Source organism: Theropithecus gelada, chromosome 3 (assembly GCF_003255815.1).
Source record: "Theropithecus gelada isolate Dixy chromosome 3, Tgel_1.0, whole genome shotgun sequence".
Taxonomy (NCBI): domain Eukaryota; kingdom Metazoa; phylum Chordata; class Mammalia; order Primates; family Cercopithecidae; genus Theropithecus; species Theropithecus gelada.
Window position 1 is genome coordinate 160,123,864 of NC_037670.1, and position 16,785 is coordinate 160,140,648.

General features: G+C 38.2%; 1 protein-coding gene across 2 annotated transcripts in view; it reads left to right on the plus strand.

Annotated features, from left to right (window-relative positions):
• The window catches only part of NUP205 (nucleoporin 205), a 92,732-nt gene that overhangs the window by 53,746 nt on the left and 22,201 nt on the right, over positions 1-16,785 (plus strand). For both annotated transcript variants that reach the window (XM_025379843.1, XM_025379842.1), the window contains exons 23-33: positions 2,177-2,291; positions 3,942-4,091; positions 5,002-5,073; positions 5,435-5,592; positions 5,948-6,028; positions 6,761-6,952; positions 7,712-7,979; positions 8,079-8,177; positions 11,708-11,856; positions 14,070-14,261; positions 15,150-15,271. In XM_025379843.1, coding sequence (XP_025235628.1) covers positions 2,177-2,291; positions 3,942-4,091; positions 5,002-5,073; positions 5,435-5,592; positions 5,948-6,028; positions 6,761-6,952; positions 7,712-7,979; positions 8,079-8,177; positions 11,708-11,856; positions 14,070-14,261; positions 15,150-15,271 — 1,598 coding nt within the window. The remainder of the gene's footprint in view (positions 1-2,176; positions 2,292-3,941; positions 4,092-5,001; positions 5,074-5,434; positions 5,593-5,947; positions 6,029-6,760; positions 6,953-7,711; positions 7,980-8,078; positions 8,178-11,707; positions 11,857-14,069; positions 14,262-15,149; positions 15,272-16,785) is intronic.

The following is a 16,785-nucleotide window of genomic DNA, read 5'->3' on the forward strand; positions in this document are numbered from 1 at the left end:
CAGGCGTGGTGGTGGGTACCTGTAGTCCTAGCTACTTTGGAGGCACCTGTAGTCCCAGCTACTTCGGAGGCTGAGGCAGGAGAATGGCGTGAACCCAGGAAGTGGAGCTTGCAGTGAGCCGAGATCATGCCACTGCACTCCAGCCTGGGTGACAGAACGAGACTGCATCTCAAAAAAAAAAAAAAAAAAAAAAAGAGAGAATATATTTCCAGACAAGGGTTCATAGTCAGTTCCTGTTATTCACAGTAGTTGTGTTTTATAAAGTCATTGTGAACACTGAACTGGTGAATTCATTGCCCCTGTGGAGAATACAGGCTAGGATTCCTACAAGCTTCTGGTTCCAACATTCTTGTCAACTGATGAATTCATAATCATGTTTTATGTGTGTTTCTGTTTAAAGGCACCTTACTTCATGTAGTTGATTCATTAACATTAAACTCATAGCCAACAGCACTATAACTCAGCCTCAATGAAATGTATCTAATGTAGTATTTTATCTGAAAGGCATATCACAGCCTTTTTGCACTTAGGAACATGAGGCAGCATTTCAGCACTATGTTTGGGGGCTGTTTTAAACAGCAAAATCAACAAGCACAAAAATGCAAAAACTGTGGCACTAAATAGACCATTTAAAGGACCCTTTTTATGGTATGATAGCTGGAACAGGAAAAGCATTGCTTCATTTGAGAGCATGAGAGTTGGGTGACTGCAGTTTGTAGCTGTTCTACCTCCTGCACATGAAGGACCATGGAAGCACTGCAAGTATCGATTTGGGGATTATAAATAAATTTTAGCATGTTAGGTGAATTTGCAAATATGGAATCTGAAAATAATGAAGATTGACTGTCGGGTCAAAGGCTATAAAGTGTTTGACTTTAGGTTTTAATTCACAAGTAGTCATAACAATTATACTAGGTACTAATAGTGCTCAGAATAAAGATGTCTAAAGTGCCTGGTACATGGAAAACATCTAATAAATGTTCATATTAGCCACGCATGGCGGTATGCAATTACTGTAGTCCCAGCTACTCGGGAGGCTGAGCTGGGAGGATCCCTTGAGCCCAGGAGGTCGAGGCTGCAGTGAGCTGTGATTGCACCACTGTACTCCAACCTGGGTGACAGAATGAGACCCTAACTCAAAAAAAAAAAAATTTGCTGGTTTATAATATGGTACCTACCTATTATCATCTTGATTTTTTTTTTTTTTTAATTCCTGAAAACATGGACATTTTTGATTATGGGCTACTTTTATTTTTCTCACATAAAATGTCTTTTACCCTTTGACCTACTTAGATATTTATGTTATTCATATCTGTAATGGAGATCTTTATATATATTAGAATTAGTAACTTTTTCTTATATTTAATATAAGAACTTTTTTCTCTTATCTATTCTTTTGTTAAATTTTTATTCAGTTTATTGTTATTTAGTGGAATTGATGGATCTTCTTTGTAATTTCTGCATTTGCTTTGGTTTTGGTATTTTAATCTTCCTGAGGTTGAGATATAACTCGTATGGTTCTCAGAAGTTATTTCCAAGTAATTTACTACTAATAAATTTTTTTTTCTTTCCTTTTTTTTTGAGACAGGGTCTTGCTCTGTCACCAGGCTGGAGTGCGGTAGCGTGATCTTGGCTCACTGCAACCTCCACCTCCCGAGTTCAAGTGATTCTTCTGCCTCAGCCTCCCGAGTAGTTGGGACTACAGGCACACGCCACCATGCCTGGCTAATTTTTGTATGTTTGTAGAGATAGAGTTTCACCATGTTGAGCAAACTGTTTCAAACTCCTGACCTCAAGTAATCTGCCCACCTCGGCCTCCCAAAGTTTTGGGATTGCAGGCGTGAGCCACCAGGCCCGGCCTGCTACTGATAATTAAGCTAAAATACTAAAATTTACTAATTAACTAGATGTGTATGTATTCATAAGTATATTAATAATAGTTCTGTAGTAATGTCATCAGCACTCAATCATATTTCAGTGTATTTTTCTTGAGCTAGGCTGCCAAGGACTGTTCATAACTCTGAGCTTCTGTTTTGTGCATCTGTTTGTTCATTTTAGTTGAGTTGTTGATGGGCCCTAGTTTTTCACTTAGTAGGTCTCAGTTCATATTTTGTTACCTTAATATGTATAACACAGAAAGACTGATTTAGGGATTTTTCTTACTTTAATACTTTAGGTCATATATCAGTTATGTGCGTGCTCTGATACGTCTGGCCCTACTATGAGGTACTTGAGAACCAGCCAGGATTTCTTATTTTCCCAGTTGCAATATCTACCATTTTCTAACAAAGGTAGGCCATTATTTTCACTTATTATAAGAACACATTTGTAATTCCATGTTAAGTTATTTTATTTATACAATATTTGGGGGAATTCTGTTCTAATTCAGATACTTCAGCTTTTTTGTTTTTTTAGGTTCCTTTTGTAATTTCTGCTCAAAGAAGCAAGATATTTTAACTGCTGGCAAAAACTTATTTAAATATAGCCTGTCAAGGATGGAATTTGATTCTCTTATGGCAAATAAAATTTAAAGATTGTGTTGAAGGGATAAGAAAATTAATGGAAATTTAAAGGTTTTGAATGAAAATTGTTTTACAGAGATTTCTGATTTTCTCTTCCCAGGCTGTTTAAAAGAAAAAAATATCCTGATATACTTTCGTTTCTTGTGTTTGTATTGAAACCAATTCAGGTCTTGAAATGAAAAGTTGAAAACTAATTATGGTAGAAAACAGTTTAAACTTAGTTTATTGACATGACTAACAATTATTCCAGGCTAATGAAGTGTTATCAGGATTCTACTTTATTTTCTTTTTGACCAACTTTTAACAGTTTTCTGAATTCAAATTATATTCAGACAGTCTTGGTCTATTGAGTTTTTTTAAAAGTTTAGCTTGTATCATCTTTATGTTTTAGGAAATTGGGGCTCACACATGCTGTAAACAAATTTCTATTACTAGTAATTGTCAGCATCTAATTTACCTTTTAGCATAATGGTGTTAGACCTCTGAGAGCTATCTAATGGCAAGAGGTTTTTCACTTTATTTTCATTAAGTGTCTTATTTTTAGTTCTGTGATTTTGTTTATATAAGAAGCTTTTAGAAACCCTCTTTTTACACCTAACTAATTAAAAATAAAAATTAACATCTTACCTATTATGGTATGTGTTTTATAAAACTTCATTTAGCTTTGCCTGAAATTATTATTAGTATTACTGTTATTTGGTTAATTTTATGTTTATACTATCACAGTTTAGGGTTTCAATGTCAAGCATATTAAAATAGTATTGGATTAGAAAACTCTTATTGTGGGACCAGGCATGGTGGCTCACGCCTGTAATCCCAGTGCTTAGGTAGGCTGAGACAGGAGGATCACTGAGGCCAGGAGTTCAAGTACAGCCTGGGCAATAGAGTGAGACCCTGTCTCAACAATAAAACATAAATAAATAAAAATAAAAACTACTGTATAAGTGATTCTCAGCCTTAATTAAATGTTAAACCACATCCTTAATTGAGGTATTATAAAATCATGCAATTTAAGTTTAATTTTTCTTAAGTATTTGTTTTGTGAAATCAAAACCAAACTATGATAGCTTTTGAGTTATGTATTTGAAAATTACTTTAAAATATTGTTTTGTATATCAGTGTCAAAAAACGATAGACTCAGGATCTTTGTGAAATTAAAATCAGTAATGAAAACTTGATTCTCTTTTACTCTTCATTTACTTTAGCTCATCTTTCATAGATTTATACTAGCTTATTTTTTCTTCCTTGGTATCTTTTTTTTTTCTCTTGTAATTTTACAGATGAGAAATTTTATGTTGCTGAGTTTCATAAATTATTGACTTTGTTACATGGGAAATATCTGTTGAATTACAGAATTTAAGTCTGTTTTGATACTGTGTTATTACTCTGGGAAACAAAATTTGCATGTTTAAATTCTAGAATATGAAATATCTATGCTGAACCAGATGTCATGGCTTATGAAAACTGCCTCAATAGAACTAAGGGTAACCTCTCTGAATCGTCAGCGGTCACATACCCAGAGGCTCCTACACCTCTTACTAGATGACATGCCAGTGAAACCGTACTCAGGTGATTATTGGTATTTGTTTTATTGTGCTGGTGACTAGTTGTTGTGAAGACAAACACAAATGTGAAGCTTGTGCTTAGTATGTGACTATAAACCAAAACTATCTTCTCACTTTTAGAATTTTTTTTTTCTTAAAACACAAAAATTTTAACTCATCTTATGATTGACATTTATTATTATTTTAAGCATCCACATGACACTGTAGTCATACCGGTATTACATACAGAATTGTCAGTGGAGTTTGTCATACTGAGCCAGCATGACCTAAGCTATTTCAATATGTATTATTCATGCAAATTAAGTATAAACTTTTAAAATCATCTCATTGGCATGATTGGATCTTGCCGTTTTTGAGAATCTGATTATTCTCTTTACAATAGTGAAGTGGATTCCATAGGGACAGAAAGAATTAGATGAATGTTGGTAGTAAGTCCTCATCAATCTTTGCATTTTTTTTTTTTTTTTTTTTTTTTTTGAGACGGAGTCTCGCTCTGTCACCCAGGCTGGAGTGCAGTGGCCGGATCTCAGCTCACTGCAAGCTCCGCCTCCCGGGTTTACGCCATTCTCCGGCCTCAGCCTCCCGAGTAGCTGGGACTACAGGCGCCCGCCACCTCGCCCGGCTAGTTTTTTGTATTTCTTAATAGAGATGGGGTTTCACCGTGTTAGCCAGGATGGTCTCGATCTCCTGACCTCGTGATCCGCCCGTCTCGGCCTCCCAAAGTGCTGGGATTACAGGCTTGAGCCACCGCGCCCGGCCAATCTTTGCATTTTAATTATCCATTTGCACAGGGCTGTTTGATGCAGAAACAATGACCTAGAAATAAAATACCTTATGTTTGTTATTTCCAAATAAATGTAGTTTTAAGAGCATGTTCTTCTTTTTCTGATTCAGTATTATTGATGTTCCAACAGATGGTGAAGGAGGAATGGAAGATGAAAACAGGTCTGTTTCTGGGTTCCTTCACTTTGACACTGCTACGAAAGGTAATCCCCTTTGAATTTGTAATAAATTTATTTTATAGACATACATTAAATTGCTTAAAACTTCAAAGGATTATTATGCCTGTGCCTGCAAACTCTGAACTGGTATAGAAAAGCTATATAAAGGATTATTTGCCACCTGAAAATTTTTTTATAAAAGGATTATACAACAGGAAAGAAAATATTTTTGTTAATGGATGTATCAGAAATAAAATCAAATTTAGATTCCAATACAGTTTTCAGTTTCTTGACTATTTTATGCTGTTTCTGAAAATAGCACTTCTTTGAAAATCAACTGAATATGATGGTTTGCCCTTCTTTTCGATGTCCCAAGTAAAATCAAATTACTTTTTGTTATTTCTAGTACGTCGAAAAATTCTAAATATTCTTGACTCGATTGACTTCAGTCAGGAGATCCCTGAGCCTTTGCAGTTGGATTTTTTTGATCGGACCCAGATTGAACAAGTTATTGCTAACTGTGAACACAAGAATTTACGGGGACAGACAGTCTGCAATGTCAAGGTGAGGGTTGCTTTAAAGTACATATCTGCAGTGTCAAGTGGCTCAGACCTTAAGTCATCAGAAACAAATAGAACCATACAGGTTTTCTTTCTGATAGAGACATTGGTTTACTAGTTTATAGGAAGGACTGTGGTTTTTGTAAAATATCCCTGAAATAAATCTTAATGTATCACACTAATTTCTTGAAAAGGGATACTTAATATTTTGGTCTGGAAAGTGGACGTTGCTCTTGTTAGATTATATATAAAGGTATCTGACGCCTTTGCCTTTAGGGCAGTTTATGATAATTGCTAGGTGTTATTGTTCTACCAGTGTCTGAAATGTCTTATTTTTCTTTCTTTTCCTAATTATCCAGCTTCTTCATAGGGTTCTTGTAGCTGAAGTAAATGCCCTTCAGGGTATGGCAGCCATAGGACAGAGACCTCTACTCATGGAGGTAAGCTCTATTGAGTATGTGTTCATTTCAACCTTTTAACTACTTAGGTTGCTGGTGAAAAGACTAAAATAGTATATTAACGTGTAGTTTGCTAATTAGTAAGCTACCTAAAAATTAAACATTTAGGGAGTCTTTCACTTTTGATTTTATAACTTTTATAAGCTGAACTATCTGGTATGCCGAAATAAATAACACCTTTTCTGCTAGACTAGTTAAGGATTTGCAGCCTGACCATATTTTGTATTATACCTCACTTGGTCCCCGTCAGTGAGAAAGGAGGGTCATTTGTCATCACAAGTGGAAAGTTATAGGTAAGAGGTCAGGTGGAAAGAACCACATGCATGGAGACCTAGCTGGCCAGGCCAAAGCAAGGGCAAAGAAATAAAAGAGATGTCAGGGAAACATGCCATTGAACTTGGAGTTTAGATAATTCTAGTGCTCTAGAGTAAGCAAGTATAAGTAGATAGGTACAAGGAGAAAGAAGATAGTGTCAAAAAATACAAATTTATCTATGCCACCTCTGTCCCCTACCTTTCATGCACATACACACACGCACATACACACCTTATATATTAGTATTTTTTATAGCCCTGGCTACTGAAATAATATGAAAAGATATCTGCTTCCTGGCATGCATGTAGTAGGTTTCCAAATAGATATTTTCTGAGTAACTGACAGATAACTGATCTTATTTGCCTGTTTAACCTTGTGATTCCATTCCTGTGGCTTTAGGAAATCAGCACTGTACTTCAGTATGTGGTAGGAAGAAATAAATTGCTGCAGTGTCTTCATGCAAAACGTCACGCTCTGGAGTCGTGGAGGCAACTGGTAGAAATTATACTGACAGCTTGTCCCCAGGACCTCATTCAGGCAGAGGATCGACAACTGATTATTCGTGATATTTTACAAGACGTGCATGATAAGGTGACATACTTCCTAAATTACTTTATACTGCTGAACAAATATGTATCATTTAAATGAATAAATTTTGGCACCCCAATTGTTTTCCATTTTTGATTAGGAATAAAATAGAATTGCACAATACCAACATTAAGACTTTCCTTGAGAAAGGGATTAATTCTGTAAAGTAGTGACTGTCAACCAGAGTGTGTGTCTGAATTATCTAGGGAGCTTTGTAAAAGTTCACATGGACAGAGCCCACCCCAGACCTACTGAATGTAATGGTGAGACCATTTATGTGAATTTCAAAAAGAAAACCTCCTTAGGGAATTCTGATAGGAATCCCTTCTGGTTAAGAACACCCATTACCTAGCATCATATTTAAATTTCTCTGTATATATTAGATTTTTTTCTTTCTTTTCTTTTTTTTGACTAATTTCTGTTTTCCATTCTTATATTGTTATCATAGTTGACAAGCTAAATATATATAAAACTTGTTAATGGGCTGTATGCAGTGATTCATGCCTGTAATCCCAGAACTTTGAGAGGCCAAGGTGGGAGGATCGCTTGAGCCCAGGAGTTTGAGACCAATCTCCTGAGGTGGGAAGACCACCTGAGCCCAGGAGGTCAAGGCTGAAGTGAGCTGAGATTATGCTACTGCACTCCAGCCTGGGTGACAGAGTGGGACCCTAAGTTAAAAAAAAAAAAAAAAAAGCTGTGAAACTTGTTAATGATTATAGCTGAAAGCAGGATTCTCACTCTAATTTGCCCTTGTTCTTTAAGATACTGGATGATGAAGCAGCGCAGGAGTTAATGCCTGTAGTCGCCGGGGCAGTGTTCACACTGACTGCTCACCTGAGCCAGGCCGTCCTCACCGAACAGAAGCAAACATCAGTCTTGGGACCAGCAGATGCCCATTACGCTTTTATGCTTGATAGTTCCTTCACCTCACCTCCTCCAGAAGAGAACCCATTAGTGGGTTTTGCTTCTATTGGAGATTCTTCACTTTACATCATATTGAAGAAACTGTTAGACTTCATTTTGAAGACAGGTTTTTTTCATCTAAAATTTCTATAAATTCTATCCATTATATTTGTTTTAACTTTAATTGAGAAAAGATTTTCATTTGACATCTTCCTAATCTCCCTAGGTGGTGGATTCCAGCGAGTGAGGACTCACTTGTATGGCTCTCTGCTTTATTACTTACAGATTGCCCAGAGACCTGATGAGCCAGACACCTTAGAAGCAGGTAGAATGAGATCAATTCCTAATCTTTTCTGGATTGGGAGATGGTTACTTTAAACTGAAAAAAAAAAATCACTTCTCCATCTTTTGACTAATCACAACTGTAATAAATGAGTGTTGGTGTCATTTTTTAAAGCATTTACTCAAAAGTTGAGAGAGAATGTTTAGTTTTTAAGAATTATGAAGTAATACTTGAATACTGCTTTTAAAAAAACCTTCAAATAGGCCGGGCGCGGTGGCTCAAGCCTGTAATCCCAGCACTTTGGGAGGCCGAGGCGAGTGGATCACGAAGTCAGGAGATCGAGACTATCCTGGCTAACATGGTGAAACCCTGTCTCTACTAAAAATACAAAAAAAAAAACTAGCCGGGCGTGGTGGCGGGCGCCTGTAGTCTCAGCTACTTGGGAGGCTGAGGTGGGAGAATGGCGTGAACCCGGGAGGCGGAGCTTGCAGTGAGCCGAGATCACGCCACTGCACTCCAGCCTGGGAGCACAGCGAGACTCCGTCTCAAAAAAAAAACAAACAAACAAAAAAAACCTTCAAATAATACTTTAGGTTTATATACTTCTGTAACTCCCTCACTTGCCTCAAGTCCCACTGAGCAGTATGCTCTACATAGAATGGCCCAATGTCTTTCTTTCCTTTGTGCTACATCAGAGTACATATCTAGTTGATTCTTTTAAAATATCTCTTCCTGGCGTGGTGGCTCACGCCTGTAATCCTAGCACTTTGGGAGACCGAGGCCGGTGGATCACCTGAGGTCAGGAGTTCGAGACCAGCTTGGCCAACATCATGAAGCCCCATCTCTACTAAAAATCAAAAAATTAGCAACCACGGTGGCTGGCATCTGTAATCTCAGCTACTCGGGAGGCTGAAGCAGGAGAATCGCTTGAACCCAGGAGGCGGAGGTTGCCCAGATCATGCCACTGCACTCCAGCCTGGGCAACAAGAGTGAAACTCCATCTCAAAAAAAAAAAAAAAAAAGCCACAAAAGTCTTTGTTATTCCATGATATGGATGAAACACTTATTTAGCCATTTTCCTTATTCATAGGCATTTCAATTGTTTCTAAATTTTTATTACAAAAATGCCACATCAATTTTTTTTATATGCCTATATTTCTCAGAAAGGATGCTGCTTAATGGTAGAATTTCCATGTGAAAAAGTATGTACTTTTATTTTAATAGATGCAAACGAATGACCTTCTCCAGTATAAACTCATCAATAGTATACATGTATCTTTTTGTACTAGTGAGGTTTTCTTTGGATAAATTGCAAGAAGTGGAATTTCTTGGTCAAAAGTTAGGCATATTTAAAATATTGCTAAATGGCTGCTTTCTAAATATAGTTAGCATTTTTAATTGAGACTAATCTTAAGACATGAAAATGTTATTAAGTGTTCAACAGATCAGTATATAATGCTTTATATGCTTATAGACATTTGATGTTCGATCAAGTCATTCAGAGTTATTCTGCTATTAAGTTGTCAGAGCACCTTCTGATAATGGACTTTCTTTGCACTCTTCACCTTTGTGTTATTTTGTATAGACTGTTAAAAACCACTGTGTACGTAAGGTTCAATTGATCTCATTATTCTTATAGTGGTTGTGTCTTATGCCATACATAGTACCTGAGAAGGTAGTAATAGCCAAATGGTAGATTTATAGGCATGTAGCACCCACATAAATAATGCATGAGAATATTTGTAAGGTGAGGAAAAATGACAGAATAGTTCAGAGAAGTTTTTTTAAGCAAACACAAGCTTCTTTTCAGAAAAGAGATAGTGATGGGATTTCTCCACTCTCAGCACCTCCCACATTGTTCTTTTGTGTGTGTGTGTGTTTTAACATTCCATTTGGTTGAATTGGCCAAGTCACCACTTAACCACTAGGTGGGGCTCTACAATAGGCATTTTATAAGAAGTCATCGAGATGCCAGTTTAAAAACTGCTGCTATGTAGTAGTTGGAAAAAGGAGATTAGTTTCTTTTTTTTTTTTTTTTTTTTTTTGACGGAGTCTGGCTCTGTCGCCCAGGCTGGAGTGCAGTGGCCAGATCTCCGTTCACTGCAAGCTCCACCTCCCGGGTTCGCGCAATTCTCCTGCCTCAGCCTCCCGAGCAGCTGGGACTACAGGCGCCCGCCACCTCGCCCGGCTTATTTTTTTTTTGTATTTTTAGTAGAGACGGGGGTTTCACCGTGTTAGCCAGGATGGTCTCGATCTCCTGACCTCGTGATCCGCCCGTCTCGGCCTCCCAAAGTGCTGGGATTACAGGCTTGAGCCACCGCGCCCGGCCGAGATTAGTTTCAAATACAAATTATTGCTTTCTTTAATGTATTTGTGAACCTTTAAAAGACTCTTAAGAGTGTATTTATGAGTCTTACATAAAATGTATGATCATACTGTTCATAATCATTGTATATTTAAATTTATATTTAAATTACCTTTATAATGGGTATGCTTTTATTTTTAATAAGTATTTCAACTAAAAAAAGAATAAAAATACCTGATTTTTTTGGAGGCAGATTTTTGTCTACATTGTATCGGATCCTTTCTAGCTAAATTTTCTTTCTTTTTTTTTTTTTTTTTTGAGACAGAGGCTCACTCTGTAGCCCAAGCTGGAGTGCAGTGGCGTGATCTTAGCTCACTGCAACCTCTACCTCCTGGGTTCAAGTGATTCTCCTGCCTCAGCCTCCCCAGTAGCTGGGATTACATGTGTGCACCACCACGCCCCACTAATTTTTTGTATTTTTAGTAGAAACAGAGTTTCACCACGTTGGCCAGGCTGGTTTTGAACTCCTGACCTCAAGTGATCTGCCTGCCTGGGCCTCCCAAAGTGCTAGGACTATAGGTGTGAGCCACCATGCCTGACAGTTTTCAAAGATCTCAAAAGATAAAAGGTTGATTAGCGGCCGGGCACAGTGGCTCACACCTGTAACTTTGGGAGGCCAAGGTGGGGGGATCATGAGGTCAGGAGATTGAGACCATCCTGGCCAACATGGTGAAACCACATCTCTACTCAAAATACAAAAATTAGCTGGGCATGGTGGTGTGCGCCTGTAGTCCTAGCTACTTGGGAGGCTGAGGCAGGAGAATTGCTTGAACCCAGGAGGTGGAGGCTGCAGTGAGCCGAGATCAAGCCACTGCACTCCAGCTTGGCAACAGAGCGAGACTCCATCTCAAAAAAGAAGAAGAAATAAAAAAGATTGATTAGCAGGATAAATACAGGACGTTGGTTCTCATGGAGTCTTGTAATTCATTTTGATCTCTTTAAGAATGGTTTATCCTTTTCCTGGTACAATTGTTATCTTAGTGGTACGAGCTATGCATGAAATAGGTGCATTGTGTTATTAGAGTTAACCTGCTTGGACCCATTGGTCAGTGGGCCTTTGTGTACAAGCAGTAATGGAAGGATACTTCTTGTTGTTGTGTGTTTTTTTTTCCCCTTCTCTCAGCTCACATCTAGCGTGTGAGGTATAATTACTCAGTTATTACACTGCTTTCCACTGGAGTGTTTTTTTCTGTTTTAATCCTTTTAGCCAAGAAAACCATGTGGGAAAGACTGACAGCCCCTGAAGATGTATTTAGCAAATTACAGCGAGAAAACATAGCCATTATTGAAAGTTATGGCGCCGCCCTCATGGAAGTGGTCTGTCGAGATGCTTGTGATGGTCATGAGATTGGAAGGGTAAAGCGACTCTTATTTAGTATTGTAATTGAATAAGTTTTTTGACTTACTAAAGTATAAACTTATTCACGACTCGTTGTGGTGCCTCATGCCTGTAATCTCAGTGCTTTCGAAGGCTGAGGTGGGCAGATAGCTTGAGTCTAGGAGTTTGAGACTAGCCTGGGCAACGTGGTGAAACCCCATCTCTACAAAAAAATACAAAAAATTAACCAGCCATGGTGGCATGCACCTGCAGTCCCAGTTACTTGGGAGGCTGAGGTGGAAGAATTGCATGAGCCCAGGAGGCAGAGGTTGCTTGCAGTGAGCTGTGATCAAGCCACTGTACTCCAGCCTGGCCTACAAAGTGAGATCCTGCTGCAAAAAATAAAATAAAGTAAATTGATTCAACTTCTAATAATATATGTTGCATATTAAGAATTATTTTTTATAATATAGTGTATTTTCTTATTTGCTATAATTTGGGACTTTTATTTATTCGTATGTTGTGTTTTATTTTGTTAGTATCTTAATTCAGAATTGCCTTTCAGAATTATCTGCTTGCTAATTTTGAGGTTGACTGGTAGAAACAACAGAAATGCTGCTTAATAAAGATCTTTGGTTAAGAGAATACTGAATAAATTGCCTTGTACCAAATATATCTTTGTCTGCCTAATTGCTTTGTGGAGCATTTATATTTCTTATGCAGTATTGTGGCACATTGGTAATGATGCAGTGAGAAGATAACTTCTTAATGGAAAATTATGTAGCAACGTTATGTAGCAATTAAATCATGTTTTTGAAGACCATAGGAAATAGGATTTTTAAAAATAAACTGTCATAAGCTTTTAGTTATTTTTTTTTGTTTTTTGAGACGGAGTCTCACTCTGTTGCCCAGGCTGGAGTACACTGGCGCAATCTTGGTTCACTGCAAGCTCCACCTGCCGGGTTCACACCATTCTCCTGTCTCAGCCTCCCAAGTAGCTGGGACTATAGGCGCCTGCCACTATGCCTGGCTAGTTTTTTGTGTTTAGTAGAGACAGGGTTTCACCGTGTTAGCCAGGATGGTCTTGATCTTCTGACCTTGTGATCTGCGCGCCTTGGCCTCCCAGAGTGCTGGGATTACAGGCGTGAGCCATCACTCCCGGCCACCTTTTAATTATGTTTTAAAAATTTAAAAATATTTGTATGCATAGAAAAAATGCTGGTAGGAAACAGACCAAAATGGATGAACTGCATTTACCAGATTGTGTAGTTATTACTTTTCTTTTTCTTTTTTTTTTTTTTTGAGACAGAGTCTTGCTCTGTCGCCCAGGCTGGAGTGCAGTGGTGTGATCTTGGCTCATTGCAACCTCCACCTCCCAGGTTCAAGTGATTCTCCTGCCTCAGCCTCCCGAGTAGCTGTTACTACAGGCATGCACCACCATGCCGGGCTAATCTTTTTTTTTTTTTTTTTTTTTTGAGATAGAGACTCGCTCTGTCGTCCAGGGTGGAGTGCAGTGGCATGATCTTGGCTCACTACAACCTCTACTGCCCAGATTCAAGCAATTCTTTGCCTCAGCCTCCTGAGTAGCTGAGATTACAGAAACCTGCCACCATGCCCAGCTAATTTTTTTTCGTATTTTCAGTAGAGACGGGGTTTCAACATCTTCGCCAGGTTAGTCTTGAACTCCTGACCTCGTGATCCACCCGCCTCGGCCTCCCAGAGTGCTGGGATTACAGGTGTGAGCCACTGTGCCCAGCCTAATTTTTTTAATGGCTAGGCTTGTCTGGGACTCCTGACCTCGAGTGTTCCGCCTGCCTCTGCCTCCCAAAGTGTTGGGATTACAGGGGTGAGCCATGGCACCCAGCCAAGTTACTGCTTTTCTGTGTTTTCTGTAATAAGCATTATAAAACTTCACAATGAGAAAAAACAGCTGTTAAAAAAATTTCTTTTCTCTCGCCAACAATGTTAGACTCTACTAAAATATATCTAATGCCACTATTTTAACGTGTTAGGTTTTGTTTTGGAAATAAATGTTTACCTGACTGCTTTCCTTTATTGATAAATTGAGATTCTGGACCCATAGTTTTCAGCTTCTCAAAAAAAAAAAGAAAAGTAAAGTAAAAAGGAAATTTTATTGCAAGCAACATTCTCTTTATGAAAAAAAGTCTTCCTATTTCCAGATAAAGTCAGTTACTGTTGTTGATTTTAGTAGCATCTACTTGTTTTGGACTTTAATTTATTCTTCCTTCAGATGCTGGCCCTGGCTCTACTTGATCGGATTGTCTCCGTAGATAAACAGCAGCAGTGGCTTTTGTATCTTTCTAACAGTGGCTACTTGAAGGTCCTCGTAGACAGCTTGGTAGAAGATGACCGTACTTTGCAGAGCTTACTCATGCCACAGCCTCCCCTTTTAAAAGCACTTTATACTTATGAATCTAAAATGGTAAGGCCTTTTAGACATGTGGTGTTAGATCAAGAAGTCATTTTCTCTTGGCTATACATGTATTAAAGAAAATGAATGTGGCATTCATTTTGAATATTTCTATCATAAGCTGGAATCCTTTTTTAAAGGAGTTTTAAACTTAGGAATCTTCCTAGTGTGCAAAAGATGGGTGAAATGCTCCTCCAAGGGACAGCTGGATAATGGAACTGCTGCTTCCCTCACTCATTCAGGTTGCTCATGATGGCAGTATGACAGCCAGTGCTCCATGAGGACAGAGCAAAATTGTCCTCTCACAATACAATTCAGACTGTAGTCGTTGCTGATTGAAAATTTCCATGTAGATATGCTGGTTCTATTCTAAACACAGCATTTTTAATATAGTATATAATTCATTGTTTCTTTGCCTGCAAATCTGTTTTAATTTCTGTTTCCTCCTGGTTAAAAGGATCACAAATGTTACAATAATAGAAGCACTGAAGTTTAAGATTCTTCATTTACTCCTTTTCCCTCCTTCATTTATTTGACAGGTATTTATTAAATACCTGCAAAATGGCAGGCATGGCACTAGGTACTAGAGACATAGCTGTTAGCAAAACAGACAAAATTCCTTGCCCTCCATGGGCGCACATGGTAATAACAGAACCCACACTGTAAATGAATACTTGAGTCCTGGAAGCTACTGTCTGTGGGTACTTTAGATATGTTGAACACTGAGTCCTCATGAAAATCCTAGGAAGAAAGTGGTATAATGTAACCTGGTCACCAGCCCAGATTTCTCTTCAGTGATAACTAAGGATGAGAAATGTGCCATGAAAGTGTTTCACTTTTCTCTGAGGCCCTTGGACGTGATTTCAGCACTGATGATTTTTTCTCTCGTTAACTCCTTAGGCATTTCTCACAAGAGTGGCAAAGATACAGCAGGGTGCATTAGAGCTGCTAAGATCGGGGGTGATTGTGAGACTAGCTCAATGCCAAGTCTATGACATGCGCCCAGAAACGGACCCACAGAGGTAAGTGTCTATATAGATTAATTTGGTTAAGCTCCCAGTAAAGGATTATTAAGGGAAAAAAAAATTCCAAACATAATTTTGCCACTTAACAATTCTCTTTCATCTTGATGTGGGTTTTTTTTTTTTGTTTTTTTTTTTTGTTTTTTTGAGACGGAGTCTCGCTGTGCTGCCAGGCTGGAGTGCAGTGGCGTGATCTCGGCTCACTGCAAGCTCCGCCTCCCGGGTTCACGCCATTCTCCCGCCTCAGCCTCCCAAGTAGCTGAGACTACAGGCGCCCGCCACCACGCCCGGCTAGTTTTTTGTATTTTTAGTAGAGACGGGGTTTCACCATGTTAGCCAGGATAGTCTCGATCTCCTGACCTCGTGATCCACCCGCCTCGGCCTCCCAAAGTGCTGGGATTACAGGCTTGAGCCACCGCGCCCGGCCAGATGTGGGGTTTTTTGTTCATACTGTGCCCCTGTCATTTACTAATAAATGGAAGTTGCTACTAGGGAAAAAGTAGGTAGGGGTGGGAGAGAATTTTTAAAGAGTTGTAATTAAATTTTAATTTTTTACGGCTTTCCTGTTCTGGGTGATTTGAATAGGATTTTAGGTTTTATGTATATTTTTTCTTATTTCAATATTTTGCTTACTGCTTGCTAATTCAAAAGCTTCAAATGGAATTGTTTTCAAGTTTTGAGCTTTTCAGCTGATTTCTTAGTTCAGTTTGAATGTGGAAAATTTGATTTGATTTTCTTTTTTGTTTACATGACTGCAGCATTGTGAGGCAGTCAGCATACCTTCCTAGAAGTAAATAATACTTAGTTTGAGTTTAGTAATTGTTTTAAAAGTATCTGTTACCAACGTGAATATTTGAATGTTTAAGGCTTAACTACAGAACTATTTTACCTCCAGGGGAAAAACATTTATTTTAGTATTGCTGTCTAAAGTTTCCAACATGAGAGTTATTACTTTCGCCTTAGGTAAAGTTAATTAGTTCATGGCAGGTTATTATCACTTGTCTGTACAAAGCCTCTCTCTTACTTTATTTTCATATTCTGCTTTCATTCCCGCTCAATAGGCAGCCATTTTTTTGCTCTAAAAATTTAAATGTAAACGTTTACAATAAATATTAGCTTATTAATACAGTATTCTGAGACCTACTCTTAAAGGTGAAGTGATTTTACAGTCTCATTTTAACTCTTAAATCTTGTTTTATTTTTATACAGATTGAGTTTCTCTAATCTGAAAATCTGAAATCTGCAGTGCTTCTAAATCCCAAACTTTTCTGAGTGCCAATATGGTACTCAAAGGAAATGCCCATTGGAGCAATTTGGATTTTGGATTTTCAGATTGGGGATGCTCAACCAGTAAGTATATATAATGCAAATATTTCAAAATCCAAAAAAATCTGCAACACTGCTGGTACCAAGCATTTTGGATAAGTGGTACTCACCCTATACAACAGGCAGCATAGTGGATTTTTGGCTTGGATAGAGGAGAGGGAATTTTAGGGAAAGTAACTTTTAAAATC